Here is a 26,539-nt window from a genome sequence, read left to right as displayed (position 1 = left end):
CAACTGAATACTTAAAACAGAGTATTTGAATTAGATAACATATCTCCGCCACCTCCCCCCTCCCAAATCTTTTAAATTCTCTATTTTCACCTTAAATTTGCGGGGGGGGGGGAGAAGACCTCAGAAAACAAAAACCTTCATTAGGTGTTTAAAACAGTAAGAAATTTAGTAAAATTAAATATCGTTTCTATTGCATTCCCTTTACACCATCTGCCCCTCAAAATACACTGACACAGGAATTCTCACCATAAATGCAACCCTATGCTACAGAACAAAAGCAAACCTCGGTATATGAATACTCTAGACCATCCAAATAGTAACAGATTTCTGAGACCCCTTCCATCACTAGCACCTCTAATTCTAAGAGGCATTTTCCACACTCAGGAGCCTGGTTTGAGGGCACTCACTGCCTTACCTGATAAATATCTAAAGCCTGCATTGCATATTTCACAAGTTTTATGTAAATCTGAGTCTCTTTGGGCTGCAACTGCTTGTTGGGAATGAACTGAGCTTCTGGAAAAGAGAGCACAATAAGTTAATGTGAATAAAACCCACTCTATGAAAAACATCATTTGTCGAAATGATTCAAGAGCACAATTACCACCAGGCGCTTTGCACGACGTTATGCCCCACGTGATTGTCTTGACGCCACAGACCAAGGTTTTTACCAAACTCCGGCAATCCGTAACTTGGAATGTCTGCTTGTCTTCCTTGTCCTTTTCTCCTTGCTTCTCAAAGGGAGGCACGGGGGCTGGTGTCACAGGGGTGGCAGGGGTGGGGGGTGGGGGTGGGGCCGGGGCTGGGGCGGGAACGGGGGCTGGGGAAGGGGCAGGGCCGGGAGCTGCAGGGGCCGCAGGCACCCCCGGCAGAGCTGCTTCCACGGCTCCGAGTTCCGACTGAGGCTTGCACTTCTTAAAAATGGCAGAGAGCTGGTACCTCGCAATGGTGTGGAATTTGAGAACAAAAACCTGTCAGGAAGAGAAAGTGGAGGGGAGACAAAAATCATTCCTCTTCAATAGGCCAACAACCCTTCCAGAAGACAGAAAAAAACTCTCTCTGAAACCACCTGCTGAAGTTGGTGCTCTTCCCCCACAGGTACTACAGCAAGTGTCACCATCTCCACTTCATCCGTGGAGAAGCAGCTCAGGAGAGCTGGGTGACTGGCCTGATGAGCAGGGCCTGGATGCGACCGGGGACTGCTCCGGGATCCACACTATCTACCCCTGACCCAGGCACCCTGGGTATCTCTCCAGAGAAGTTCACAGATAAGGTAGCACTTGGCTAGGCAGTGTCCCAGAAAACACCTCTCCTGATTACTCGCCAGGAACTGTGCTAAGAGCTCACGTGCTGCCCTACTCATCTCAAACAATCCTAGGAAGCAGACACTGTGACTGTCCCTGGTTAGAAGACAGGCAGACCAGCATCTGGCAGGTCAAGCATCTCGCCCAAGGATCCTTGGCTAGTTGATGGGGTAGTGGGGGTTTGAACCCAGGTGGTCTAAACACCCAGGACCAAGCTGGCAACTGGGCGGCCCGTGAACTGCCAGCAAAGCGCTCATGTGAGTGGAGCGCCGTGCGGTGAAGACGCGGAGGGAACCGGTACCTCCAGCATCCGCATCAGCACGTCCCGCCCATTGCCGCTCTCCTGCTCGCTCTTGGAGCGGATGCAGTCCACCAGGTTGAGCAGGAGCTTGCAGGACATGGTCTGGATGCTGCTGGGCAGGGACTCATCATCAATATTCTTGGCGAAGAGCTGGACGGCGAGGGAGAGGTCACTGAGGGGCAGGTGCTGACGGACGTGGTGCACAAGGTCGGCCAGCGTGCTGTAGGCGAGGGGCCTGCGGGCAGAGACCTCTGCTAGTTTGCATCTCAGCGGCCCCACCCGCCTCGGCTGTGGGCCACCATCTCCACCACTACCTGCGCCCCAGGAACACCCCCAGTGGGATGGCTCATCTGGGGCACGCTTTATAGGGCCCCAGTTTCCCCCCTGTTATTTCCTCCCAGCTACATGATTAGAAGGCTCAGGCCTTGTCTTTTTGCTTAAATCTTTACTTTCTAAATTAAAAAGGTTAACTTTGTGCGCATCATGTTTATACCAGCACATCTAGTTAATCTGAGCAGAAGTAACTACCAGCTTGATTGTGCACTAAATGGGTTCTGCTGCTCAAAGCTGAACAGCCTCTGTCAAATAACACCTTATATACCATATATTTTATTGAGCCGCAACAGTAGTGTTCAGGCCACCCAGCACTTTCACTCACTGAACGTCTGGACACCTGCCATGTGCCAGACACTGCGCCCAGCACCAGGGATGCCAGTGACCCCAGTAAATAGAGCTCCTGTTCTCAGGAAGCTTATTTCCGGGGCGGGGGGGAACACACGAGTAAAGAAATCAACTGTGCAAGTTGCTAAGTGCTGCAGGAGATGTGAAAAGGCACCAGGAGAAAAACTGGTGGGGGCCAGAGAAAGCCCCTCCGAGGTGACATCGGCTCTGTGACCTCAGCCAGGGACATTTCCATCTGGAGGAAACTGGCAGGTCAAGGCCCTGATTGGGAACTGCCTGGGGGAGTCGAGGAGCCGCAGAGGCCCGCATGGCCGCAGCAGGTCAGGCAGAGAGAGCAGAGTCAAACCCCGCGGGGGCCACATGCCATGGTCAAGAGTCTGGGTTTTGTCTAAGGGCGACCGACAGAAACCACTGGAGGGTTTCAATCTAACATCCATTCAGGCGGGTTCAACCCCAAGTTATAAAGAATGTCTTACTCGATATTTTACAACAGTGTTTTATATAGAAAACACAGTGAACCGTCTACACCATATTCAGAATATTCTGCATACTTTTCATACGATCAATCACACCTCCCTTGTTAGAACCAAAAAATGACTAATGTTGATCCATTTTACATTGTGAAAGATGATTAAATGTTAATTCTTTCCTTTAGAAATAATAAGCATGATCACAACTATATTTATTTTATAAAATGCATGAGAAATAAAGACTAGGAGGAAACAGTTCAAAATATTACCCACGTTAGTTGATCTCCTTATGGAGAACCAAAGTTTTCTCTCCTTTCTTCTTAGTAGGTTATCAAATACTTTTTTTAATAAAAAGGTGCATTTACTACTTAGAAAGCAAAACAACTAACACTAGTCAGATAGTTCTACCTACAGTTTAAATCAAGACAACTACTCTGATTAAGCCAAGGCACTAGAAGCAAACTAAGGCGTTTCCGAAACTTCCCGCAATTCTAAATCCAATGGGAGAGGAAAAGGCCCAACAGTCCACGCTCATTGAAATGCTAAGGAAGTGTCAGGATCCACGGTCCCTGGCACTGAATAGACCAGATATCACGGGTTCAACATCATACCTGAGAGTCTCTCGAGCAGTATATCCTGAGCCAATTAGTATGGATTCATCAAACAGCTTGTCCATGCAAGGAATGAACTCTGGAACACAAACATCCATTGCATACATCACCAACCAAACCGGGTGTGTGTAAGTCACTTAATAGTACTTTCACAGGAGCCAGCCTGTACCAACGAGCAATCCAGATGTGGGGCGGCGTGGGGAACACGAAGGCACACGAGCTACTTTAGTCTAAGACGCTGGCTGTGCTGGGCCACACCAGCCACGTGTCACAGAGACGCGGTCAGGATCACATTCAGTGTCAGAGAATAAAACCGTGAGCCTCGTATCGCTGGAGGGGAACTCGCCCCCAATGCTTCAAGGGAGGTGCTGTCCACTGTCCTTAAAAGCTGGCATGATCCACCCAAGGGGACAGTATTCCCTAAAGGCCCCTTTATTCACTGCCCTGAAGTCGTCCTTCTTCAAGACTGTAAGGTTAGTCATTATGGAGAAATAAGGATACTTCTCCATAGGAATTACAAAGGTCTAGGACATCCTAGTGTTCTCACAGGCATGGGTCCCAAGTTAGGGGTCCCAGGCAGAGCCACCACCAAACCTCCCCCCGCTCCTCTGCAGGCTGAGGCCCTCTCGGGGTGGAACAGCTGGTCCCCACTCAGGGACAACTGGCGTTTCTGAGGTTGCGCACACAGGGTGGCAAACAGTAGAGCAAACAGTACATTCTTTGCCAGCAAATAGCTACTGAGGATCAAAGATACAAGACACATGCACACTGGAGAGATGCCTCCTACAGCCAGGCAGCACAGGAAGAAAAACGAGAGAAGCCACAAGTAGTCCCTGAGGTCGGAGGAGGGGACATGCCCCGCTACCCATGGCGAGGTGGCCAGGAGGAAGGAGGCACAAAGGAAACATGCAAAGGGCTGAGACCCCACATGCCGGAGGGCCGGCTGCGGGGATGAGTGATGTGTGCAGAGAAGAAATTAAGTTGCACGGCACTGGCTTCCAGATCACATTCAAGACCCAGAATCAGGGGCTTCCTTGGTGGCGCAGTGGTTGAGGGTCCGCCTGCCGATGCAGGGGACGCGGGTTTGTGACCCGGTCCGGGGGGATCCCACATGCCGCGGAGCGGCTGGGCCCGTGAGCCATGGCCGCTGAGCCTGCACGTCCAGAGCCTGTGCTCCGCAACAGGAGAGGCCACAACAGTGAGGGGCCCGCGCAAAAAAAAAAAAAAAAAAAGACCCAGAATCAGATTTTCTAGGGAAACAGATAAATCTGTTAAACAGTCAGGTTTTTCCAAACTACTGCTCCTCAGGATTAGCACAAATGGGTGACCGTCTGATATCATTTTGGATGCCAACCAAGGAATGTTTTCACTAACATTTGGTAGTGGATGTGTAAATTTTAAATATATGCATGCATGTTTTGTATTTATAATATGGCTAACATTTAACATGATTCTTTATAGGTTTCTTTCAATGAAAATTTGAGATGTCATGATGTTACCTGTTTAAGTCTGGGAACCACTACGGGCTTCAAAATAAAGTATCTTGTTTAGAAAAAAAAAAAAAGCAACAGCAGCCTTTAAAAGCTGAATTCAACCAGCCTAACACGATCTAACCTTGGAGAGTAGCATCTTGGATATCTGTCAATCTTTGTAGCGTTAACAAGACTGAAACCAAGCTTTATGGTCTCAAAAGAGGGCCTGGTCGTGTGTGACGGATCAGAGGTTATCTGATAACCATGAGAAGGGTTTTTAATCTGTCAGCACTTCAACAAGGAGAAACCTCCTGCTCCGTGGCTCCCCAAGGCACCTCCAAAGTTCTTATTATTCCAATGGCAGGAATACCGAAAATTAATCTGACAATGGTGCTCCAGACACAACTCAGTCACTTCAGTAAATAGATTTTAAAACATCCCATTTAAAACTCTTCCATCATTTTCACAACATGGAGAAAGAAAACACTGTTTTCTTCTCACCTTTTAAAGATTGCTGGCTGTGAGTCAGAAAGCAAATGGCTATTTGCAATGTCAAAAGACAGGCAGTCAGAAGGCAGAGAAGTACTAAGAGATACCCAGACCATAAACTGTGCTAAGGAAATTATCACATTAATTATGAAACTGTTGAGAAGACAAAGGGAGAACCCTGGTGGCAGGCAAAAAAGATGGGCAGAGAGAAAGAGAGAGAGAGAAGGAAGGAGGGATGGGCAGGCAGAGAGAGCGGGAGGTAGAGAGGCAGATAAAGGAGAAAAAATACACCTAAAATAGCAATAAAGAAAGGACACACAGAGCCAAAATACTGAGCGAGCTGCAGGCTCAGCACACAATGGACCGCCAGCAGCAGGCCCACATTCACAGACAGGCGAGTGGCCAGAGGCAAGACAGACGTACGGTTTCGCAGCTCGGTAGTGAGGATGTGCTTCGCGGCAATCAGAAGCTCCTTTCTGAGGTGCGCAGTTTCTGCTGGACAATTTGAAAGTAGCTGTAACATTCCTTTTACCATTTGCTGAGAGTACTTAGTCACCAACTCCTGTTAAAAAAAAAAAAAAGGAAAACAACACAGTTATACTGATAGGCAGTTGTTAAGAAAAACCCAAGTTTTATAAACTTTTAAAAAATTCAGTAAGAGTAAGCTTGGCTCAAAGGACCCTCAGAAAGTAATAGGCCTAACACACAAGTACTATCCGAAAAGTCTTAGCAGTTTGTGTGCACAATGCCACCCCGGAAGGAGGGGCAGCCACATGGAGCAGTTTCTTTTACATCATGGGATCATGGAGGCCTTCCTGTATTTTCTGTATTTTCCCAACTTTCAACAGTGAATATGTATTGCTTCCCTGTTAGAGGGAAGGAGGAAGAAATAAATATTGAAGTTAAAAAACAAAACTATTTACTGAGTCGTCCCATTGATGTAAGTTGTGAATGACACCAAAGACACCTTTAATCAGCTCAGAATGCGCTCCAGTCACAACTGCTTTTTGAGGTGTTTCAGGAAGCTATTCACAATAACTCAAGCTGACTAAAATATCAAGGGGTATCTAATCCAGATTTTTCTTTTTTTTTTTACAAATGTTCCATTTTCTTAGTGTAAGTTATCATTATCGAGTTAAACACATTAAAAAGGGAGGGGGGAGAAGGCTACAAATGTTTTCAAAGGTAGTTTAGAATAAAAACAATTTGACACACACATTTTCATTTTTACTTTCCTGAAATAAAATCTTTAAAAAAATGATCAATTATAATACAATTCCATTGCTCTAGAACAGATCAGGACTAAATTTATTCCATACTTTAGAATAACCACCTCTATACAAGAGTTTTATTCAAAAAAACTGTAAGACTAATGAGAGATAAGGTATCAATTTTTTCCTTCAAGTTCTTATGATTTAAGTAAGAAGAGACCACAGCTCCAAGTGGGAAAAACAAAAATAAAACTACTCTACAGGTTCCTCAAAAAAGCCTCCAAAACCTCTTTATCAGTTTTACTTGATAATGCCATTTTTTGAAGTTCCAATCTCTCCCACATAATTTGCTATAACACACAACTTCCAATAACAGCAAAAGTCAATAAACCTCATACATCCACATAAAAATCTGTGTGCAAATATTTATATGGCTTTATTAAGCCAAAAATGAAACAGGCAAGTCTATAAAGACAGGAAATACTTTAGTGGTTGCCAGGGGCTGGTGGGTCAGAGAAGAATGGAAGTCACTGCTCATTGGTACGGATTTCTTTTTCGGGAGAAAAAATTGTTCTAAAATTGAATGGTGATTATGGTTGTACAAATCTGTGAATAAACTAAAAACCATTGAACTGTACACTTTAAAAGGGTGAATTTTATGGTATATGAATTATATCTTGATAAAATGCTTTAAAAAAATTGGAAATGATCCAAATGTTCATCATCAGAATGGATAAACACCATGATTACACCCATACAACAGAATACACCACTATGGCCTGAACTGTGTATCCCCCCCAAATTTCATATGTTGAAGCCCTAACCCCCATTGTGACTGTATCTGGAGATAAGAGTCTTTAGGAGGTAATTCAGGTTGAATGAGATCATAGGTGGGGCTCTCGTCCAGTAGGACTGTGGCCTTATAAAAGAAGAGAAGGAGATCTCTCTGTCTGCCTCACCACCATGGGAGGACACAGCAAGCAGGTGGCCACCTTCAACCCAGGAAGAAAGGCCTCCCCAGAAACCAAACCCTGCTGGAACCTTGATCTTGGATTTTCCAGGCTCCAGAACTGTGAGAAAATAAATTCTGGCTGTTTACACCCAGTCTATGGTATTTTGTTATGGCAGCCTGAGCAGACTAAGACAACTAACCACGAATAAAAAGTAACAAGTCACCAATAAAATAACAAGGATGAATCTCAGCATTACTGCTAAGTGAAAGAAGCCAGACTCAAAAGGTTACAAATACTGTCCACCAAGTGATTAATCTCTATGACATTCTGGAAAAGGCAAAACTATGGAGACAGAAAACAAACCAGTGCTTGCCAGGGACTGGAGGCGGGAGGAGGAAATTGACTACAAACATATAAAAGGAATTTTTTGGACGATGGAAATGTTCTGTATTTTGATGTACTGGTGGTTAGGTATGCATTTGTACTGTACACGTTTGTCAATCAGCGAACTGTACACCTACAAAAGGTGAATTTTACTGCATGTAAATTATATCTCAGTAAACCTGACTTAAAACAAAAGTCAATGAACTTACCTGGTAAATTCTGATGATATAAGCTAAAAATGACAACGTTTTGATCTGAGCAGCAATGAAATCAGCATATAACTCCTTGTTGTAAAGCTTATGTTGCCTAATGAGATATGAACAAAATTAACAATATTAGCTCTCAACTTTTTCGGTCATGTTACTATTAATTAAAAGCCTATAGTAATTACTAACCCCAAAAGGTTGATTTCCACACAGCAGCAACAGTAAACACGCCTACACTTTTATGCAGTTCCGACTAACTTAAAGGCCTTAAAGGCATGAAGCAGGCAGATCTCCAGGCCGCTGGGCAGCAGCCACAATCTGAATCCCCACAGCAAAGGCGAGACTGACCTGCTTCCCCAGAAGACAGCACGAGGGCACCTGTCTGACCAGTGGAAGACCCCTGCTGTGGCCACAGAGGCTGTTAGGGCTGATTCACCCTCAGCTCTTGCTCTCAAGTGACTTAGAGCCAGATAGGCCGCAAGTCAAGAGAGCAAGTGACAAAGATCTTAGGAGGAATGCTGTGAGGCTGGAGAAAAAGCTTCACTGGGAGGCTTCAAGGATGAACGAGTCAGTGATTAAGGGTGATGGGTGAGGAAGAACGAAGCGGGTAAAGAGCTTCCTAGCCCTCGTGCTGAGAGGAACAGCAAGAACAAAGTCTTGAAGGTGAGAGAGCCTGGAATATCCCAAAGCTGTAATTGAGGACAGTAATGCCTAATGATAGTTCTAAATTTACAAGACACCAAAGACTGAGACATGTCACCCATCATCGAAATACAACTTCAGAAAGCCAAAAATACATATAAGTTTAACCAAAATTTTATCACTCAAAATTTTCTTGTCTTACAAATGACGACAGCAAGTACATTTTTACTTGGATTAAAGAACTATGGTAATCAGCTACATCACTGACCAAAGACATCTCACCTGGCTTGTGCAGATACCTGAATTGCAATGGTATTCATGATCAAGGGCACAAATTCAGCAACAACATTGTGGATATTCAGTTTGTAGAGCTAAAAGCAAACATATCAGATTGTCATGCTTTGACACTCTGCTTATAGCAAAGAAACTGTGATGAGATTCATTAGTTAGCACATGTGTATCATACACATCTATTTGCCACAGAAAATTAGGTGTAAACTTTGTTGTAAAATAGGAAGCCCAAAACCCAAGAAGCTACTAAGCAATATGCATACCTGATACATTAAAACAACAATAATGGGCAATTCCGCCAACACTTTCAAAGAAAGAGATCCTCTTGGAATGATGGAATGCTGCAAGAGAGGAACAGGAGGACTGAGGTTATCCCCGTGGCACTTAGAATAGCCCTAATCAGTGTGCCACTACTGCACATCACCCCACTGAAATAAAGGCAAGGGAAAATACTGACACGTCTTCATAATTATCTGTGGTGAAATAAACTATTTTGAAAACAAAGTACATAGAACTGTTATTTAATATAAAGGTTTTCATATTTTACAATGTCACACCTGTAGTAAAAACCTCAGGAAAATTTGTCAAAACTTAAGAGATTCAAATCACAGGAGAAATTAAAAAAAATTTTTTAATCTATTATCTTGCTTACTTGCAAGAACAACAGCAAGAAGTACAAGTTTACCTAGTTTTATTCATAGGTATTTATAAACAGGAAAAATGCTTACAATAAATATAAGAAAAAAATAGTCTTAATATATAAAAACTCAAGTAAGGAAAATGTCAGACTCAAAATAAAAATGGGTGATAAATGGATAGGAACAGACAAGCAAAAAAAGAAACACAAAGACTGATAAACAGAAAACAAGTTTCTAATTCAGGAAGAACAAAGGAATGAAAGCTTCATTCAAAATGTAATTTCCTGTTTATCCTAGCTCAAAGTGAAACATTCTGCAAAACCATTTCAGTAAAACAAATACAGATGATAGTCTTGATTCAATCATAAAAATACAGTCATGGTAAATGCTCATACATGTTCCCTACGTGGCAAATACTACAAATCTAACGCATCAGCTGCAGACAGTACCAGCGTTACCTTCACAAAACTCCACGAGACTGATTTTTCAGATGAGAGGGAAAATAAGGTCAGAACAACGGTTCGTGAACTTTCCTACAGTCAAAAAATGCAAGTGGTAGAGCTGTAACATCATCCCAGAACTTCTGTCCGCAGAGCCCACACCGTCAGGCACTGAACTACAAATTTATATGTAGCTTAAAGGGACTTCACTAATGTTGAAGCTAAGGACAGAACGGAGGCCCCCTTGCCGGGTCAGCTGCTCTTTCTGGTTCTGGATTCCACCACGATGTTATCTTTGTACATTTGGTGAGCAACAGCTCACATGCATACCTGCAGAGCACAATCAACAACACTCTCTCGCACACGCACACACGTTTGTTTGCTTATTCTAAATCCCTCCATGTGTTTAAGAAAAAAACAAAAAACTTAAGTGGTCTAAAAAGTCAATACCTCATTTTTCCTCTACCAAGGGCAGGAGATGTGGATAAAAGCAAAGCAAAAAGCAAAACAACGGAAACGCTTACTGTTCTCGTCTCACTGTCCTCACGCTCAGGATTGACTTTCACAGCAATCGTTGTGATCATTCCAACCATTTCTGGGGGGGGGACTGTGTTCTCGGGGATCACCTGAGGGTTCTCAAAGTAGCGGTTCTACAGAAAAAAAAAAAAAACAGAAGTCATTTACAGCTGACGTGTGGTGAAGAAATCGAATGTCCTACCCTTTTATACTGCACCAACCCCACAGTACTTGGTGTTCTTTTTTTCCAGGACTATGAAGATAACATGACAGACACACACGCCACCTCCAACAACAGAAAACAAACTTGCCTGCTGTATTTTCTATTTTTTCCTGGCTGATAAAAGATGAAATGTATGTCATGTTATATTACCACCTCAGTGAGGCGGGGAGGATGTAACCCATCTCTCCAGTGATAAGAAACTAGGAGCTGAACCCTACTGAATTAACTTTCCACACAGTCTCCTAAATAGAGGTCAAGTATGGAACAGAAACAAAGTACAGAAAACATTTTAAAAGGCCAGGACCTCACTGGCATCCTTAGTTCTCAATGAAATTTGGGCTTCATGTTAAAAAAGACAGCTTCATATGAAAAGCAGCTCTTCTTTGATCAAAATGGTAGTTGACACGATGATAACTCGATAACTCAGAACGCAACTTAAGTTTTATACACTATTAGCAGGTTAAAATCCTTAAAAAACCAAAAAGTCAATTTTACCATGTGTGAATTTAAAAAAAAATTTAAGCTTAAAAAAAAACTGAAAATAGAAACTCTGAAACATAAACACATTTATGCACAATGATTTTTACTGAAGCATTATTTGTGACAGTAATGAATTGAAAATGGGGGAAACCAGCAATAGGGAGATGGTCAAGGTACATGCATATGACAGAAAATTATCGGTCGCTAAAAATTATGACTGCCACAGAAGAGTCTGTAACAGTGATTCCTTCCAGTAAATGAGAGCATGGTAGGGAGGAGCCTTTCCTCCTCCACTCCACACACTTTTATATGGGTGGCACTGCTTGGAAACAGTTTTTTCAATACAGGAAAAAATTTTCAAGATACAGAAAAATGCTGAAAGTATACACCACTCCCCCAAAAAGCTTCAAGAATATGAGGGTAACCATCTCTACAAAGCACAAAGTTAAACTCGAAACAAAACTCCAACGTCAATGGTTGCTTATAAGTGAAAGAATAATTATGGATGATTTTCCTTTTTTGCAAAATTTCTACAATAAGAATATATTGCTTTTACGTCAAAAATACAGTATCTAAACAATGAAACGAAAAGAACTCTTTTTCTAAGGGCTAATTTATGAACCTAGATTTTAACCATCACTAAATATTCCCCATTGTAAAATTAGCATCCCTCCAATTATTCCTTCAACCGTTTGGAATGAGGAAGTAATAAATAAATATAAACAGTAAATTCAAATAATATTAAAAACAGCATACCACTACTTTTGGAAGCTCCTTGTAAATCTGTTTCACAAAATCCAAAAAATGATGAATCTAAAAAAGAAACAGACAGTATTAGGAAGATATTTATAAACAGAAAATGCTTACAATAAATAAGAAAAACATCAATAGTTTCCATATGTAAGAACTCACAAAACAGGTAAGAAAAATGTCAGACTCAAGATACCAATAGGCAATGAATGTGAACACACACACACAAAAAGACTGATAAACAGAAAACAAGTGTTCTAATTCAGGAAGAGCAATGGAATGAAAATGATAATAAATGTCACTTTTTGCCTTTCAAAAAGTAATAGCACACCATGCTGGAGGGAGTGCAAATAAGGAGACACCCCTCCCCAACCATACTATACTATACTACTAAGGGAAGCTTAAACTGCTGAAGCCTTTCTGGAAACCAATGTAACAATATGTATCAGAAGCATTAAACATTAACACCTTTGATCTGGTAATTCTACTTCTATAAACCCAGTCTACAAAATAATTTGAATTGTAAACAGATATTCAGTTTTAGTCATGAAATAAAAATTTTGAAATACCCTAAATATCCAAGAATATGAAAGAATATTATATATCCATTAAAAATTAACTTTACAAAACATTTTTTATCATTGGGAAAACGCTTACATATAATGTGAAGGGAAACAATCAGGATATAAAATGTCATCCACAGTAGTATTGTGATTATGTAAACATACAAATACATAAGGTGGGAAAAAGGAAAAGAAATCACCAAGACATTAAATATTGTTTTCCAGATGGAAGGAATTCTATTTCGTCTTTCAATTTCCAAATAATCTACAACAGGCATTTACCAAGGTTATCATCAGAAAAGATAGTATCTTAATTATGGCTAACAGACTGTTTAATGCTGACTCTGCAGATGCCAATCACTGTGCTAAGAACTTTTTTTTTTTCTTTTTTTTGCAGTACGCAGGCCTCTCACTGCTGTGGCCTCTCCCATTGCAGAGCACAGGCTCCGGACTTGCAGGCTCAGCGGCCATGGCTCACGGGCCCAGCTGCTCCGCGGCATGTGGGATCGTCCCGGACCGGGGCACGAACCCATGTCCCCTGCATCGGCAGGCAGACTCTCAACCACTGAGCCACCAGGGAAGCCCAAGAACTTTAACTTTTATATTTAATTATCTAAGCAATCTTTGAGGATATACTGTGATTGTCCCCATTTTACAGAAAAGGCTCCAAAAGGCTCAGAGCTTACCCACTGTCACACAGCTACTCAACTGCACACTGAGATTCAAACCCAGCTCTGACTTCAGAACCCACATCTGAACCCTTGTATAAAAGCCATTGGAGCCTTGGGGCATCTCAGACTTGTAAGTACCAGAACCACCCAAAGAGCCCTGCCAGTTTGGTTGGTTAACACATTTCAAATACTGAACAAATTCAGCAAAATATTCATGTACACATTCAGAAGAAAGTCACTGTTTAACCCACAAAGAATTTCCCCCAACTTAGGCGATATTTTTTATGACTGAAAGCAGCATATGTTCTGTCAACTCTAAAAGAGGGTAAAAAATTCACACAGAAGCAATTTGTCAGCACAGTTTATAAATGCTATCAAGATAAACACTTACTTCTTGGGTGATGGGTGGCCTGAACTGTTTGTGTAGTTCAATAATTATTCTTAGACAAATAAGAACATTCTCTTCATTTTCCGTCTTAAAAAAAAAGCATTTAAAAAGAGTTATACTTCTGAAAACTTATTTTAATCTAAAGACTATTTTCTAAGCATTTTCTGCATATACACCCTCCATCAACCAACTTAGATTTGGTTTGTAGAAAATTCATAAACCCACAGAACACAGCTGTCCCAGAGAGGAAGCTTTTGCAGTCTTTGGTGGACTGTCTGAAGTATAGCCCGCCAGTAGGTCCTGTGAGAGTAACACTCAGACAAATGAGTAACTGGCAATTAAGGCAAGTCACACTACGAAGCAAGGTCTTAATGGCCCAGCAGACACGTTTCATTGTTTGAAAATATTGCCAAAAGAGCAATGAGTGAGCAGCCACCATGCACTGGGCCCTGTGCTAACACTTTACACTGTCTGCATGGGGGTGCCTTCCACATCTTACTACGAGGAAGCGAAGGCTTGGGGCAGGAAAGAATGGGGCTGACATGACAGAGCTAATACATGGCAGAGCCAGGATCTGAACTCAACTCAGTCCCCCTACAGAGCTCATCTTTCCAAGGGGCCCAGAAACATGACAGAATTCTAAACACACCAAGACTAAGGACAACAAGAAAACAATTTCAGAGGTTAGCTTAACAGGTACCAAATGGATTAACCCCAAGAATTTGAGGAACTCTTTGACTACTATGCATCTACTGCGCCTGACACACAAACAGAGGCACAAAGCCAATGACCCCTGTACTTGGAGTCTGTTGACCACCACCCACTTTCAGATTCCCACTATGTCTAGTCAATCCCTCAGTGACTCAAAAAAAAAGATTTTCATTTAATAATCTTTCTTAGTAATCTGGTTGGCAAAGTGGAAGAAAATGGACATTAAAAAAATTTCTACTCATGTGAATCAGAACTTTAGTGAAAAAGTTGTATAATGCAGGATTTTACAGTAAGAAAATCATTAAAAGTTTTGAATGCGGCTAGATAAAAATTCTCAAAAGTTACCTCCAGAAAGCGAAACATAACAGACAAAACATTTTTTGTATGAGGACGAAGATGTTCATTGGTTGGTATTCTATGAATTATTTCAAGAACGAGCTTCCGCAGTTGCTGTTGAAGAGAAACAAAAATGTAAATATGAAATCCTTCCAAGAGTTCCAAGGTAATTATTTGGCATCCTAGAAGTGTCACACAGCTGTACCCAGCACTGGTAACCACCATACAATAAGATGGAGCCCATTTTAGAAATGGTTCTGTAAATTATTTAAATGTAATCCAAAGCATGTATTGCAAACCAGTATTTTCAGTATTTCTAAAATTGTGTACCAAATCAAGTAAGCCAGATTTTCCTCTTTTACACCTTATCAGTATTCCCAGGAGGAGGACACTAATGTGTGCATGTGGGGTGAATTTAAGATGAAAAGAGCAAAACTCCAAGTGAACTTCATTTGCAGTCTCCCTTCATAAGCTCTGTTTAGCTCCTCTGACGTGCTCTCCAATTACCTTGGGCCTAAGGACTAATTACATCATAAGCTGTGCTAAGCTTTCACGATTTTGTCTATAGAACTGACAACTTAAAAAGTAGGTCAAACAGGTAGATCTTGAACTGGTACCACATAAAAGTGCTTTGTTTAGCAATTAACTTTCACTAGTACTATGGTAATTTTTAAAGTTATTTTTAAGGGATACATGCTGAAATATTTATGGAAAAAAAGTTATGATGGGACTGTTTTAAAATAATCAAGGCGAAGAGGGGGGAGGCGAAGAGTGGGTAGGGGTATAGATAAAACAAAACTGGCCAGAGTTACAAGAACTGAAAATAGTAAGACCAGAGCTGGGCAACAGGTATGGGAAGGGTCATGAAACTGTTGCTCCCTCCTATACATACACATGAATTTGGCTATAATACATAGCATATGCACACGTCACTGGTCAGCAAATGTGAAGAATTTAAATTGTGAAAGAGATGGCTATGAGGAAATAAAACCAAGATATTTAGCTGAGGAGGCAATGGCCTTGGACAAAGTTATCCTTATATGACAAAATTTCTTTTGTTTTTAAGGGGAACCATAAGTTTTTTGAGTTGTTTTCATTCTTAAGTGCTTGCACTCCTACAGCAGGACATTTTTTTCTCATTATATTTTTGAACAGGTTACCTGGGCTGGTTTCTCCTGAAGGAACTGAACTTCTCCATCTTGAAGAAATGTAAGAAATCGAGGGATGATGTGCTCCAGGAACGTAGAATATTGAGGAGATGAAGTGACATTCTAATTATGCAAAAATAAAAGAAAACCCCATAAAGGTTTGTGTACATATTCAAATTCACATATTATAATAACCTCAAAAGGAAAAAATTGTAGCAGAGCTGATAGTAATTTTTAATACCTTCAGATGCTTTAGTGATAACATAGTTTTAAAGAAGTTAAGATGATTGCTGCTTCTGATATCCAATTAGAGAGAACTAAACACTAAAATTTACTGGTAAACCTAGAAATACTCGCACTGTGGAGAATGTTCACCTAACTAAGGGAACTGAACAATGGGGCATGACTGACTGGATGGAACCAATAGCAGAGACCACCTTCCCGAAGAAGTGATGCTGACACTAAAACCTAAAAGGCCAGCAGGAGTTAACCACGGGAGAAAGTGGGAAAGGTTCTAAGGAAAGCACATGCAAAGGCACAAAATGACGAGAAAGGCTGAGTGTAAAAGGTACATATTGAACTTTTTCTAGTTCAATATGAACTAGAAACTTTTTCTGGTTCAATATGGCAGGGATGGGAGTATAAGAGGAAGGAATTTAAACTTTTATTATCTTGAGTCTGAGAAGCTGGTGAGTCAAGGCATCTGGGCAGCTAAATGTGTCTGGAGCTCCAGACACTGATCTGGGAGGAAGATAAAGACATGGGGTTGTCTATTACCTGAGGAGTCTATAAAGAAGGAAATACAGGCAAAAACCAGAAAAGAGTGCGCTGCCACAGGGGCAAAGAAAGAACCGCCATTCTTGGGATGCGCACCTGAGCACTGGTCTCCCACGGCCGACCCGGAGCTCAATTCCAGGGGCCCCGTGCCCACAGCACGCTGTGTGTCAAGAGGCACCCCTAGGAGCCAGACAGCACCTCACCAGCCCCTCCCCAAGCCGACTGCGAATCCACTGGGGACAAGAACTGTATTTGTCACCTTTCAACCCCAAAGTGTAAGACTTTTTACGAAACACCCACATTCAAGGATTGAAGGAAAAGAGGGATAAGAGTCATGATGGAACATTATCAAGGTTATCAAGAAATCAAGCTCATCTGCACGTCAGCCCATACCATCCAGATTCCACAGACTTCAAACATCTAAGTTTCAAATTTCTCCCATAGGAAAGATTCAACAAGGTGCCCAGTTATTCTGCCAGTATTTCAACTTAGCCCCTGGCTTTTTGATCCATACGAATGCTTCCTGTGACTTCTAACTTCAACATTTCTTTATTTTCTGCCCTGAGAAATGGCCCATGTGACATTTACTTAGCCTGGAATCTTATCCCAAAGTGGTTAATGAAATGAATTTCTAAGATTCCTTAAACCACTGGGAATTCTTAATTTCACTTAAATATTTTGTTCTGGGATAACAGTGGTGGTAATTTAGAATTACCTACTGGTGGTCATTCTAGTATTTCATTCGTCGAAGGACTCAGTCATCTGAATTTCATTTAAGGTAAATACCTATCAGATTTCAAAAGGCACTATTTGGAAAAGCCCCAAGTGTTATTACTTTGCTAACTTTTAATTCTGTTAATTTAATCAATGCATCTGAGACCAAAGCCAGGAACTAACCTGCTAACTGCCAGACCCTAAACAGGAGAGAAAGGGTTGAGACACTTAATTGAAAGAGCCCCACGCCCACACTCAGAGGATCACAGGCAGTGCCACAATTTCAGCCTCTCAAATAAACTTTAAGGGCTGTGGCTCTCTCCTAGCAGTTCTTCCAATAAAATGCAGAATGCAGGCCTTTCCTGTTCTACCGCCCACCTCTTTTTTTTAGCTTTATTTATTTATTTTTCAACAATTTGCACTAACAGCTTGGGTGGAAGAGAAAGCTCTTTAGCTCAATCTCTAAATATCTCAGGATTTTTTTCCACCTCAGTTCAAGGCAACAAATCCTGGAAAACATCTATTTAAATCAAAACAAAAAAAAACAAAAAATTCCCTCAGCAAACAAAAATACCATCCATTACTATAGAGAGTAGGGTATCTAATTCGATCCCACGAACATTTATTTAATGTTTAGTGATTCAAATGACCATGACAGAGGCTAGGAAACATTTTATCTATTGTTCTTAATCATATTAACTCTGAGAAAGGTTTTATCATAGCCACATTAAAAGAAAAGCGAGTTTCTCTTCAGCCTTTGAGACTAACTGGCACCAGACTAACCATAAAGTAGGACAAAATATGAGAGAACAGTTTCAGGTGCTGGACCAGAGGCAGTGCAAGACCATGATCTCTAGAAGAAGGGGAACTCACCAACTGTGCCCCACCTCGGCTCTCTGCCTGGGAACGGTTTCCCAACCAGGCTCAGCAGGCTGGAGCCCAAGGAAAGCATGATGGTCCTGCTGAGCTGAGGCGCAAATACCAGAGTTTGCAACAGCTGAAGTGGCCGGAATCTGCAGGGCAAAGCCCCAGAGAAAAAGGAACTACAGAAGGGGGTGTGGATGGTCTCCTGTGAGTCCTTGACTGAGGACTGGGCTGTACTTATAGGTAAGGGAAGGTAAGACTACCTGAGGCTTACCAGGGAGTGGGCACTTGAGGACTGAGAAATGAAGAAAGACATCAGAGGTTTAGCAATGTCAGAGGATGTTGGGGGTCCAGCCTCGACACAGTGCAAAGACCTTAACACCTTGATAGCACCTCATACATTCAGCTGAGGAAGGACCATGCCCCAGAGTAAGGCTTAGTTTAGCCCCATCCCAAAAAAATCTAAAATCAACCTCTGATGAGATCCACAGAAAGATGGGGTTTGGAGGTTGAATCCTACAAAGTCAGAGGGACTTGGGAAACCCCTTGGGATTCCCAGAGATCCTCTCTACCATGGCATAAAACCAAGCCTACACAAGTTCAGTGAGATCAGCCAGCACCTCAACTGCTGACTATAGTGAAAATATCAACACTCTTCCAAGGGAGATAACAGAATCTAGGGTCCTTACATTTCACACACAATGTCTGGTGTACAATCAAAAACTACCAGACATGCAAGGAAGCCAGATAACGTGACCTGTAGTCAATAAAAATCCACCTTTATAGAGGATTGTATTTAGCAAAGACTTCAAAGCAGTTATTATAAATACGTTCAAAGAATAAAAGGAAAACGTGGTCTCAATAAATGAAGATGGGGAATCTCTACAGAAGTGGCATCTAAAGAAGAACCAAATGGAAATTCTAGAACTGAAAGACAATAACCAAAATTTTAAAACAAAAATACAAATAAACTGAAATTTAAAAATAACATCCCAGCAGATGCGGAGATGACAGAAAAACAGTGAATCTGAAGGCAGATCAGAGAACAAAGAGAAAAAAGACTGAAGAAAAATGAACAGAATCTGAGGGACCTATGGGTCAATATAAAATCGTAGAATGTAAGAGCCAGAAGAGAGAAACTGTTTGATCAAAGTTGCAGAAGTTATAAACAGGAGAGCCAAAACTGCCACCCAGCTCTCATTCCCATACCATCCATTACCTAGCATAACAAATCCACAACAACAGTTTGAGTGTATCCTGAAAGCATATGCCTAAAAGGGTTACCATAGTTGAAAATGAAAAAAACGTCAAGGGGATCCCCTGGTGGCGCAGTGGTTAAGGATCCACCTGCCAATGCAGGGGACATGGGTTCGAGCCCTGGTCCGGGAAGATCCCACATGTCACAGAGCAGCTAAGCCCACACGTCACAACTCCTGAGCCTGCGCTCTAGAGCCCGCGAGCCACAGCTACTGAAGCCCGCGCACCTAGAGCCCATGCTCCGCAACGAGAAGCCACTGCAACGAGAAGCCTGCGCACCGCAATAAAGAGTAGCCCCTGCTCGCCACAACTAGAGAAAGCCCGCATGCAGCAACGAAGACCCAACGCAGCCAAAAATAAATAAATTAAAAAAGAAAAGAAAAAAAGGTCAAATAACCAAAACAAAAGCAATATTCCTCAACACTGTTCAGGAGTCACTATCACCAGTGTGAAGAAACTGGACAACACTGTACAAATTTCAATTTTGAAATACAACAAATTACATTAACAAAGATAATTTTTAAGTTACTAGTAAAAAGACTGACAGGGAAGCTGTAGGAAAGCACATGTGAATACTTATCACAAAATGAAAAGCTCATACCTCAAAATTTAAAGCTTTATAAAATATAATATAAAATAAAATATAAAGCTCATACCTCAAAATTTTCACTAACTTCTTGCATCATTTTTAACTTTGTTTCATCAGCTGTAAATGGCAAAACAAACCATTAGATTAATTGAGAAATTATGTTAAGAATGTTCCTAAAATTACTGGATTTAATAATTTAAGAGAAGCAATCAGATCTTATCAGTTTGACTGTCATGGTCTAAAAGCAGGCACGTAACTAGTTCCCTACAACCAGTCACACTCACTCGTACTCCCAAACATACACGTGCATCCACAGACAAGGACACAGATACACACACACGCGCACCCACACGCGTGCCTCTTTGGGGCTCCAGCCAGAAATGCTCATCACTTTGCTTCTCCACGAGGTAGAGAAAGGGGAAATTAAGATAAAAGTTAATGTGACTACTCATCTCAACGTGCACATCATTTGAACTGAGATGAAGGAGTCACATCAACACATTTCTTAATGACGAAAAGCATCAACTCACGTGTATTTACATCCGTGAGAGCTGCCACAAACTGAAGGTATTTTTTCATCAGAGTGGTTTGGTCAACCACCGTGGCCCCTTGTGTTGCAACAAACGCCATTTTTCTTTTGAGCTAGTTTGTTTCTCAAGAGAAAAGTATTATAACCATGAGTTTGCCCAGCCTACAAAAAGAAGCATATGATTAACCAACTTACTGAGGGCACAGGTTCATGATCGCTAGGAAAATCTTACCTAAATGCCTCTGTTAATCTAAATAGTTTTCCATTAATTCAGAAAACAACACTGCTCCCTCTGCTTTTTTGAAAATAAAAGTTACTTAAGTCCATACTGTCTATTAATTTCTAAACAAGATTTTTATACACAGATGCTTTTCTTTCCTATGCTATGTCCGTCTTTCCCTAGGCTAGGGGCCAGCAAACTCTCTGTAAAGAGCCAGAGAGTAAATATTTCAGGCTCTGTGGTCTGTCCCAACTCCTGAGCTCTGCTGGAGGCACAAAATAGCCACAGACAACTTGTAAGCGAACGACCATAGCTGTAATCCATAAATCTTTATTTACAGACACTGAAATTTGAATTTCATTTGAGTTGTATCATGAAACATTATTCCTCTTTTGATTTTTTTCCCCCAACCGTTAAAAAAATGTAAAAACCATTCTTAGTTTTCGTGCTGTATAAAAACAGCCACCTGGCTGGATTTGGTCTGCTGACTGTAGTTGAACCACCTGTGCATTAGGTGAGGGGTTCTCAAACTTCACTGTGCACTAAAATCAGGTGCCAAAGGTAGACTCCCAAGGACCATCCAGAGACCTCGGTTCAGGGAGGCGTCCAGGAAGCTGTAAATTTTGCTTGCATCTGACATACAATAGGCTAAATGCTTCAAAAAGCACCTCAGTGAGTTGGAAACAGGTGTGGATGACCATAATTTGAGAACTGCAGCTCCAGGCTGAAAAACAGGAGACTTGGTCTCTATTTTAAGAGCCCTCTTAAGAGAACCTAGTGAAATTGCTCTTACCCATCCTCCCCGCGAATGTAACAGTCACGTTTCACTCTACATTAAGGAGCAGTTTCATGACTTGCTTTTCTTCTTTCTTCAACAAACACACCATTAACTCTTCTGCAGGCCTTTCAACGGCCCTGCCTACCAGATACGCTCCCTTGCAGCTCACACTCCTGCCCCAAGCAATGGGGACACCCTGACGCCACAGATCCTCTTCCGCCCGCCCTCTCGAGACACCAAAAGCAGAGAGGGTGCCTGCCGCTGTTCCCGCGCAGCCCGCCGGCTCCGGGGGCAGGAAAAGTCACTAACGAAACCAACCGGAGGGATTCTATCAGCCCCGCTGGATGACCCGACTTCTGCTTCCTCTTCACCTCCCATCACCGAGACCCAAGACTCAGGGTCACGGCCACTCCCTACCTAAGAAACTTCGGGTGGGTCGTGCCCAAACTTTTTAAAGGCTTGGATCCACTTCTTCACCGAAGGCGTCAACCCCCCATTTCCCGAGACCCCGAGAGGCCAGGCTCCGCTATCCGCTGGGCCGGGGGGTTGGGGGCCCCAAGGGAAGACGTCCCATCCAGCCTCCAAGCTGGAGAGAAGCTCCAAGACCCCAGAAGCCAAGGGCCCGGGCCTGGCTTCTGTCCAGCCCCCGCGTCCCGGCCCAGGTTGTGGGGGCCGGAGCCGGTGCCCCGCCCGCTCCCGGCAAACGGCGCCGCCGCGCCGCGCCAGGCCTGAGGCGGCGGCGCCGGGCCAGAGGGGGCGCTGTCGACGCCGGTACCTTCGCTCTGCGCGCCGGGCCAGGCGAGCCAGGTGCCTGCGTGGAGGCCGAGAGGGGCCAGGGCAACAGGAGGGCCTCCGGGGGGACGGGGCCCCAACCCCACACTCTATCTCCCCGGCCTCAAACAGCCGTCGGCTTCCCTCCTTTTGTCACCCTCTCCGGACACCCAACGCCCGCCTCCTGGGCCGGGCTACGGCGGGCGCCGAGGGTCAATTCCCGCGCCACTAGCCTTCCGCCTCCCGGCGATCCCCGGCCAGCCCAGACAGCAGCGGCGGCGGTTTGAGAGCCGCCGCCGGGCCCCGCCACACGGACTGGGCCCCGATGGGGGACGGAGGGACCCCGGGTTGCTCGGAGCCTCTCTCCATCGCTATGCGCTTCCCTCCATCGCTCCGCTGACCGCGGCGCCGCAGAGGCCTCCCCACGCCCGGGCCCCGCCGCACCCGTTGGGGCCGCCGCGCGCACCTCCCGAGGCCGTTCCGCCGCCGTACCGCCGCCGTACCGCGCCTGCCCACACTTACCCCGACATCGGCGGCCGGCTTCCTGCAGCCCCAGCCCGCGACCCCACCTAAGCCCTCTCAGCCGCCGCCGCTGTCGCGCCGCAGCACGCAGTCCCGCCCCCGCTTAAAGCGGCCGCGCCCGCCGCCGGAGGAATAGGCCCCGGCGCGCCGCCTCCAAGTGGGTGCGGCCTGGGCGGGCGGCGGGAGTGGGGAGAGGCGTCACGCCCGGGTGCGCCTGCCTGGCCCTTTAAACCTCTGTCCGCGTGGGCGGGGCCGCAGGCCGGGAGGGAGGGGCAGGCAGTGACAAGCGTCTTTGGTTCGGCTCTTTCTGCCCTAAGTATCCTCGCAGAAGCCAGGAGGCTGGAGAGGGACGCTTGGGGGCTGCTGCGGGGCGGTGGGCACCCGCGGGGCTTCCTTAGCAGACGGCGGACGGGCCCGGGAAGAGGCCACCGCTGAGCTGAACGTGGCATGCTGGGCGGGGTTTTCTCCCCAGCTTGAGCCCTGGGGTCCTTCTTAGCCCGGGGAGGGGGAGGAGGTAAGGAGGGTCTTTGGGAAGGCGAAGGCTGCAGACAGACGGAGACCCTGTAAGCAAAGGAGAGCTCAGGTGTTCTGCCTGGAAGAGGCCGGCCTGGTCATTTGTTGCAGCTACATCACTCCGAGGCTAGACCTCAGCGGACCGCTTTTCAGTGCCTACGCGACGGGGCAGGTGCCTTGGCTCAGAGCAATGATGAGAGGGAGGGGAAAGTGGGGCCCGGATGCCCAAATGAGGCTTACCCAACAGAAATTTATTTCTCATAGTTCTGGAGACTGGGAAGTTCAAGATCAAGGTGCCACCAAGGTAGGTTTCATTCTGAGGCCTCTCCTCTTGGCTTATAGGTGGCATCATCTCACTATGTGCTCACATGACCTCTCTGTGCTCTCTCAAGAGAGAGCTGGACCAGGAGGCCCTGTCAGGCCTCACCTGCAGACTCTATCTATGAGACTGGTTGAATGATGAGCTGTTCCTGGAAACACGTGGTAACCATGGTAAATGGACAGAGCATGAAAGTGATAACCTGACCTACCTCCAGCCCCTCCAGGACCTGGCTCCACCTCCTGCCCCTTCCTGACAGTACTTCCCCATTGCTCACCCCGCACCGCCCCACTGCCACACCATCATCACTAACTCACCAGAACCTTTGTTTTCCCTTCTCAGACAGATATATTTCACACCTGGTAATAAATAGAGCTTGCAATTCCTACAAGATACGTTCAGAGACATGCTCCTTGCTTTTGTTTAATGTTGCCATTCAAGAACAAGCCTCAGCTGAAGCGCTGAGATTGTAAGTGGATATATATAGTGCCACTTATTTCTGCCGCAGGAGAAATATAGTGGGTCAGAACACTCCTTCCCCCATGGAAGAAGTTGCCCACCTGCAAGCAAAATCCTCTTTGCTCCTACCACCGCCAACCCCAAAATTTAGGAGGTCCAAAATTGGGTAAAGTTGAAAAATCTAAGGGCTGGAACCAATGTGCCATCCGAGGTTATTTAATATTGTTGGGGGAGGGGTCGAGAAAGAAAAGCAACAGTACACAAATCCTTTGATAAGTTTCCGTTTAATTGCATGTGATAAAGACCTACAGTTGGGGGGGCGGGGAGGTTAACATTGGTGAAATTCACATGCTTTCCCATGGCCTTAGCTTCTCCTACGAAAGTACCCATCATGCTGCTATGATTTTTGCCTGTTTTCTTGTCTATCTCCTGAATTAGATGTTGGGGACAGTGTCAACTTCATCTCTATCAGATAAATGAGATCATGCACCTCCTCTGCTTAAAACCCTCCAAAGACTTTTCAACTTATCCTCAATCCCTGGGCCTGTGCACCTCCCAGCCTCATTTTTCATGTTCCAGCCACAATGGCCTTGATGTGCCTCCTGCCCACCTAGGACCTTTGTAGCTAATTCTCCTGTCTGGAATGTTCTTCCCTGAGAGGTACAAAGCTGGCTCCTTGTCATCCTTGATGAGCTCAAATGTCACCTCCTCAGAGAGGCCTTTTTTAAGGCCCAATATAAGAAAACCATTAAAAAAAAAAAAAAAAAAAAAGAAAACCATTGCCTGCCACCCCCCCCCCACTAGCTCTCATAATACTGGAATTTTCCTTAGAATCAGAAATTATATTTACTCATTTATCATCTTTTTCCCTCCTAGACAGAAAGCTCCTTTTCTTTCTTTTTTTTTTTTTTAATATTTATTTATTTGGCTGTGCCGGGTCTTAGTTGCAGCACGCTGTATCTTCGTTGCCGCGTGCGGGATCTTTAGTTGCAGCATGCAGGATCTAGTTCCCTGACCAGGGATTGAACCCGGGCCCCCTGCATTGGGAATGCAGAGTCTTAACCACTGGACCACCAGGGCAGTCCCTCTGTCTTTCTTTACCAATGTATTCCTTTTGCCCATTGGGTGTTGTCTTAGTCTGCTCAGGCTGCCATTATAAAGTACCACAGCCTGGGTGGCTTACCCAACAGAAATTTATTTCTCATAGTTCTGGAGACTGGGAAGTTCAAGATCAAGGTGCCACCAAGGTAGGTTTCATTCTGAGGCCTCTCCTCTTGGCTTATAGGTGGCATCATCTCACTATGTGCTCACATGACCTCTCTGTGCTCTCTCAAGAGAGAGATCTCTGGTGTCTGTTCCTCTTCTTATAAGGACACCAGTCCTATTGGATTCGGGCCCCACCCTTATGACCTCATTTAGCCTTAATTACCCCTTTAGAGGTGCTGTCTCCAAATACAGTCACTTTGGGGATTATGCCTTAACATATGGATTTCTCAAGGGACACAATTCAGCCCATAAACAAATGTTTGGAATAATACTGTATGAACCCATAGGCTAGGAACAGCTGGAACACTAAAAAGAATACAGGGAGCCTCAAAATATTCACTCTGGTGGGCATGAGCAGTCTGCACAAGTGGTCTCTGCATGGAGTGGTTCAGGGCATGAGGCCTCAGTCTGACCTTCTGAGAGCCACCAAGAGGCCATCCTCCCTCCCCTGTCCCCTGGTGTGCTGGAGTCCCTGCTTACCTTTGCCTCACCTGTTGGGCTTCTTGGAGGCTGGCCCTAAGGGCTCCACCCCTATGAAGAACCTTTCCCCCGTGATGAATTAACAAATCCTCCCTAGGTCTCTTGTGGGTTTCAACAGGGTGACTGGGTGTCCTGTGGTTGAAAAATTCCAGCAGAAAATCCGGTAAAGCTGAGATCTAGGCCTGGAGCCATGGTAAATTCAACAAAGAGATCACCCTGAACTCCCTTTTGCCTACTTCAAACTACCATAGAATTTAACCCCCAAAGCCTCTCCAGAGCTGATCGGGGGTGACTGTTATCAGCTCAGTGGCCCCCACTTCCCACAGTTACATTTCCAATGCAAGATAATGAGGATTTGTGGTAGGAATATTAACACTAGGGCTGCTGCCCTTCTGTTACCAAAGGGAAATCAATTATACCATTTTGCCAGGGCCAACAGACCGACTAACCTGCTTTAGAAAGATTTTCAGTGACAAGAATGGACATCAAGACAGGTGCTGTGAGAGCCCAGAAGAAGGAAGGTTTCTGGGGGAGGTGATACCTGTGGGGAATTAGACAAAGAAGGGTCACATCAACATCGGCTTCAGGGTGGCCTTGCAGGTGGC

At 44.2% G+C, this 26,539-nt stretch overlaps 1 protein-coding gene across 1 annotated transcript in view; it reads right to left on the bottom strand.

Annotated features, from left to right (window-relative positions):
• TRRAP (transformation/transcription domain associated protein) overlaps nucleotides 1-22,991 on the bottom strand; it is a 110,846-nt gene extending 87,855 nt beyond the window's left edge. The window contains exons 1-16 of the mRNA XM_082669519.1: nucleotides 22,898-22,991; nucleotides 20,608-20,768; nucleotides 20,145-20,194; nucleotides 15,889-15,999; nucleotides 14,738-14,842; nucleotides 13,685-13,768; nucleotides 12,066-12,122; nucleotides 10,615-10,740; nucleotides 9,276-9,353; nucleotides 9,004-9,092; nucleotides 8,083-8,179; nucleotides 5,749-5,887; nucleotides 3,365-3,443; nucleotides 1,603-1,837; nucleotides 602-968; nucleotides 416-513 (exon numbers count right to left, since the gene is read on the bottom strand). Coding sequence (XP_082525645.1) covers nucleotides 416-513; nucleotides 602-968; nucleotides 1,603-1,837; nucleotides 3,365-3,443; nucleotides 5,749-5,887; nucleotides 8,083-8,179; nucleotides 9,004-9,092; nucleotides 9,276-9,353; nucleotides 10,615-10,740; nucleotides 12,066-12,122; nucleotides 13,685-13,768; nucleotides 14,738-14,842; nucleotides 15,889-15,999; nucleotides 20,145-20,194; nucleotides 20,608-20,707 — 1,815 coding nt within the window. The 5' untranslated portion in view covers nucleotides 20,708-20,768; nucleotides 22,898-22,991. The remainder of the gene's footprint in view (nucleotides 1-415; nucleotides 514-601; nucleotides 969-1,602; nucleotides 1,838-3,364; nucleotides 3,444-5,748; nucleotides 5,888-8,082; nucleotides 8,180-9,003; nucleotides 9,093-9,275; nucleotides 9,354-10,614; nucleotides 10,741-12,065; nucleotides 12,123-13,684; nucleotides 13,769-14,737; nucleotides 14,843-15,888; nucleotides 16,000-20,144; nucleotides 20,195-20,607; nucleotides 20,769-22,897) is intronic.
• Between the last annotated feature and the right edge of the window lie 3,548 nt (nucleotides 22,992-26,539).

The sequence above is a fragment of the Grampus griseus genome, assembly GCF_964374135.1.
Source record: "Grampus griseus genome assembly, chromosome: 14".
Lineage (NCBI taxonomy): Eukaryota > Metazoa > Chordata > Mammalia > Artiodactyla > Delphinidae > Grampus > Grampus griseus.
This window is presented reverse-complemented; position numbering and strand designations above follow the sequence as displayed.